We start from the raw sequence: 5279 nt of genomic DNA on the forward strand, positions 1-5279 counted from the left end.
AGGGTACTTCCCACTTTCTCTTCTATCAGGTTCACTGTGTTCTGACTGATAGTGAGGTCTTTAATCCATTTGGACTTGAGTTTTGTGCATGGTGATAGATATGGGTCTATTTTCATTCTTCTACAGGTTGACATCCAGTTATGCCAGCACCAATTGTTGAAGATGCTTTCTTTCTTCCATTGTATGCTTTTGGATCCTTTATCAAAAATGAGGTGTTCATAGGTTTGTGGGTTAAAATTCGGGTCTTCTATACGATTCCATTGGTCAACTTCTCTGTTTTTATGCCAGTACCACACTGTTTTTATCACTGTAGCTCTGTAATAGAGTTTGAAGTCAGGGATGGTAATGCCTCCAGACAATCCTTTATTGTATCGGATTGTTTTGGCTATCCTGGGTTTTTTATTTTTCCATATAAAGTTGATTATTGTCCTCTCCAGATCTGGGAAGAATTTTGATGGGACCCTGATGGGGATTGCATTGAATCTATAAATTGCCTTTGGTAGAATTGCCATTTTTACTATGTTGATCCTCCCAATCCAAGAGCAAGGAAGGTCCTTCCATTTTCTGGTATACTCCTCAATTTCTTTCTTCAATGCCTTAAAGTTCTTGTCAAATAGATCTTTCACTTCCTTGGTTAGAGTTACCCCAAGATATTTTATGCTGTTTGTGGCTATTGTGAAAGGTGAAGCTTCTCTGATTTCCCTCTCTGCTTCCATATCCTTTGTGTATAAGAGGGCGACTGATTTTTTGGAGTTTATCTTGTATCCTGCCACATTACTAAAGGTGTTTATCAGCTGTAAAAGTTCTTAGGTGGAGTTTTTGGGGTCGCTTATGTACACTATCATATCATCTGCAAATAACGAAAGTTTAACTTCTTCCTTTCCAATTCGAATCCCTTTGATCCCCTTATGTTGTCTTATTGCTATTGCTAGAACTTCAAGTACTATATTGAAGAGGTATGGCGAGAGTGGACAGCCTTGTCGTGTTCCTGAGTTTAGTGGGATGGCTTTAAGTTTCTCTCCATTTAATTTAATGTTAGCTGTCGACTTGCTGTATATAGCTTTTATTATATTTAGGTATGACCCTTGTATCCCTAATCTCTCCAATACTTTTATCATAAAGGGGTGTTGAATTTTGTCAAATGCTTTTTCAGCATCTAATGAAATGATCATATGGTTTTTTTCTTTCAGTTTATTTATATGCTGGATTACATTGATAGATTTTCGTATGTTGAACCAGCCCTGCATCCCTGGGATGAAGCCTACTTGATCATAATGGATAATTTTCCTAATGTGTTCTTGGATTCGGTTTGCCAGTATTTTGTTGAGGATTTTTGCGTCGATGTTCATGAGTGAGATTGGTCTATAATTTTCTTTCTTGGTTGAGTCTTTGTGCGGTTTTGGTATCAGAGTAACTGTAGCTTCATAAAAGGAATTTGGCAATGACTCTTCTGTTTCTATATTGTGAAATACATTAAGGAGTATAGGTATTAGGTCTTCTTGGAAGTTCTGGTAGAATTCCGCATTGAAACCATCTGGTCCTGGGCTTTTTTTGGTAGGGAGGTTTTTGATAACCTCTTCTAATTCTTCGCGACTAACAGGTCTATTTAGATTGTTCACCTGGTCCTGGTTTAACTTTGGTATATGGCATTTATCTAAAAAAGTGTCCATTTCCTTTACATTTTCCAGTTTTGTGCCATATAGGCTTTTGTAGTAAGATCTAATGATTCTCTGAATTTCCTCTGTGTCTGTGGTTATGTCCCCCTTTTCATTTCTGATCTTATTAATTTGCAAATTCTCTCTCTGCCATTTGATTAGTTTGGATAGGGGTTTGTCAATCTTGTTGATTTTCTCCAGAAACCAGCTTTTTGTTTCATTGATTCTTTGGATTGTTTTCTGTGTTTCTATTTTGTTGATTTCAGCCCTCAGTTTGATTATTTCCAGTCTTCTACTCCTCCTAGGTGAGTCTGCTTCTTTTTTTTCTAGAGCTTTCAGGTGGGCTGTTAAGTCTCCAATGTGAGCTTTCTCTGTTTTCTTTAAGTGGGCACTTAGTGCTATGAACTTTCCTCTTAGGACTGCTTTCATAGTGTCCCATAAGTTTAAGTATGTTGTTTCTTTATTTTCATTGAATTCCAGGAAGACTTTAATTTCTTTCTTAATTTCTTCCTTAATCCAGGTATGGTTCAGTAGTTGACTGTTCAGTTTCCATGAGTTTGTAGGCTTTTTGGGGGTAGCATTGTTGTTGAATTCTAACTTTAATCCATGGTGATCTGATAAGACACAGGTGGTTACTAATATTTTTTTGTAACTGTGGATGTTTGCTTTGTTACTGACTATGTGGTCGATTTTTGAGAAGGTTCCATGAGCTGCAGAGAAGAAGGTATATTCTTTCCTATTTGGGTGGAATGTTCTATAGATGTCTGTTAAGTCCATTTGATTCATTACCTCCATTAATTCTCTTATTTCTCTGTTAGGTTTCTGTCTGTTTGACCTGTCCATTGGTGAGAGAGGAGTGTTGAAGTCTCCTACTATTAGTGTGTGCGGTTTGATGGCTGCCTTGAGTTTTAGCAATGTTTCTTTTATGTACGTGGGTGCTTTTAAATTAGGGGCATAGATGTTCAGAACTGAGACTTCATCCTGCTGAACTGTTCCTGTTATGAGTATAAAATGCCCCTCTCCATCTCTTCTGATTGATTTAAGTTTGAAGTCAACTTTGTTAGAGATTAGTATGGCCACACCTGCTTGTTTCTTAGGTCCATTTGCTTGATAAGCCTTTTCCCAGCCCTTTACTCTGAGTAGGTGCCTGTCTTTGTGGTTGAGGTGGGTTTCTTGTAAACAGCAGAATGTTGGATCCTGTTTTCGTATCCAATCTCTTAGCCTGTGCCTTTTAATAGGTGAGTTGAGTCCATTGACATTAAGTGATATTAATGACCAGTGGATGTTAACTCCGGTCATTTTTTTTAGTCGTAGAGTTTGTGTGTTTCCCTTCTTTGATTTGTGTTGGTGAAGGGTCTCTAGATGTCTGAGTTATTGTGGTCATTGTTGTACTCCTTGGTTAGTGATTTTCCTTCAATTACTTTCTGTAAGGCTGGATTTGTGGCTGCGTATTGTTTGAATTTGTTTTTATCCTGGAAAATTTTATTTTCTCCATTCATAGTGAACGAAAGCTTGGCTGGGTATAGTAATCTGGGCTTGCATCCATGGTCTCTTAGTTTCTGAAGTACATCTATCCAGGACCTTCTGGCTTTCATGGTTTCCATGGAGAAGTCAGGTGTAAGTCTGATAGGTTTACCTTTAACTAATTTGGCCTTTTTCCTTTGCAGCTCTTTATTCTTTCCTCATTCTGTATGCTTTGTGTTTTGATAATTATATGGCGAGGGGATGTTCTTTTTTGATCCAGCCTATTCGGTGTTCTGTATGCTTCTTGAACCTTCATATGTATATCTTTCTTTAGGTTGGGAAAGTTTTCTTCTATAATTTTATTAAATATATTTTCTGGACCATTGAGCTGCACTTCTTCTCCTTCTTCTACTCCTATTATTCTTAGGTTTGGTCTTTTTATTGTGTCCCATATTTCCTGAATATTTTGTGATGAGAGTTTGTTGGACTTGCTGTTTTCTTTGATCAGTGTGTTTATTTTCTCTATGGTATCTTCAGAATCTGAGATTCTTTCTTCTATCTCTTGTATTCTGTTGGTTATGCTTGTTTCTGTAGACTCTGTTTGTTTACTTAAATTTTCCATGTCCAGCCGGCCCTCTGTTTATGTTTTCTTCTTTGCCTCCATTTCAGTTTTCACGTCTTGCACCGTTTCCATTATCTGTTTGATTGTTTTTCCTTGGTTTTCTAGGGTATCATTCACTGATTTATTCAGTTCTTCAAACTTTCTGTTGTATTTCTCATCCATTTCTTTTTTTTTTTTTTTTTTTTACTAGGCAAAGAATTTTATTAACCCTTTTCCAAACTTTATTCCCAGGCTTCTTCAGCTTAATTTGCTGCAAAGAATGAATTGTGTTTAAGCAAAAACTGAAAAGAGCTGCAGTGTCCAAGGGGCTTGGGCTTAAAAATATTAGCGATCTAGATTTGATCAGATCCATAAACAAAAGACCTTTAAAAAGCAGCCATGATATAAAATAGCAGCTCCTGTAACTTCTGCAAGAGTCACTTCTTCAGATGTCCCCTCTGTTCAGTTTGCCTCGTTCTTAGAAGCCTCATCAAAATTCTCCACCAGGTCTGGGACTTCATCATCATCATCCTCTCCAGTAGCAAGGGGTGCTTTTCCATCCACAGATTGTTTGGGCAGAGCTTCAGCCAGTCTCCTTAAACTAGTCAGACTGTCTGCCCCAAGCTGGTTTAGAATGCTGGGAAGCATTTCTGTCAGTTGCTTTGTCTCGGCGTGGCCTGTAATGGTGAAGGTGTTTGCTGCCAGAGACGCCTGAACTTTAGGGTTGTTAAAATGGATCACTGTTCCTTGGTTTGTAAACATGTTCACCTCTTCAATACCAGAGATATTGTTCACCCCTAACTTCTTTAAGGAGAACTGCAGTTTTTTATCATCTGCTGTGGCTGTTCTGTGAACCACCTTCTTCTTTCTGCGAGCAGTTCCTTTCCCACCAATGCGCACTTGTGCCTGCAGCTTGGCCAGTTTTTCCTGGTTCATGATCGTTTCTTTCATCTTGTCGGAGTGGAAATGGAGCCGCGCGGGGGATTAGGGTTCGCGCTCAGGGGGTCTCGGGCGGACCAGCTGAGATAAGGCGCACACACGCGGGGACGCAAGATGGCAGCTCTTTCTCATCCATTTCTATAAGGGCATTTTTTACATGCTGTTTAAGGGCGTCAATCACTTTCATGAAGTCAACCTTTTCTACTTCTTCTTGATTAAGGTGTTCATGTCCTCCCGTTGTGAGGTCGCTGGTTTCTGGTGGCTTCATGTTGCTTTTCAGCTTGTTGGGCAAATTCTTGCCTTGGCGTCTACCCATCTCTTCTTCCAAATGCTCCCTTATGGATCTTCTTTACAGGATCAGGTCTCCTTGCCTACCCAATGCTGGGTCTCCCCAAGGCTGGGTCTCCTGGCGCCGAGAGATCAGGCCTCCGTGCTGATGGGCAGGTGGCAAACAAAGCGCCTACCCTGCTTGGTGCAGGCAGGCCAAAGAAACAAAGGAACTCCCGCCTGCTTAGGTGCCCCGAGGATTCGGACCCAGTGCCCCGACAGGCTGGGCTGGGTGATGTTATGTGCAGAAAGAGGGCGGTGGGGCAAATTGGGGAGGGTTCTGGATGGAAGCT

At 40.0% G+C, this 5279-nt stretch overlaps 1 protein-coding gene across 1 annotated transcript; it reads right to left on the bottom strand.

Moving 5' to 3' along the window:
- Positions 1-3926: 3926 nt before the first annotated feature.
- On the bottom strand, positions 3927-4776 carry LOC121461855 (transcription factor BTF3). The gene has a single exon (XM_041673189.1). It carries the CDS (start codon positions 4669-4671, stop codon positions 4183-4185), a length of 489 nt encoding a protein of 162 aa, XP_041529123.1. The 5' UTR covers positions 4672-4776; the 3' UTR covers positions 3927-4182.
- Between the last annotated feature and the right edge of the window lie 503 nt (positions 4777-5279).

Source organism: Microtus oregoni, unplaced genomic scaffold, assembly GCF_018167655.1.
Source record: "Microtus oregoni isolate MIOR12 unplaced genomic scaffold, Mior012 000023F_ref0000262, whole genome shotgun sequence".
Classification (NCBI taxonomy): Eukaryota; Metazoa; Chordata; class Mammalia; order Rodentia; family Cricetidae; genus Microtus; species Microtus oregoni.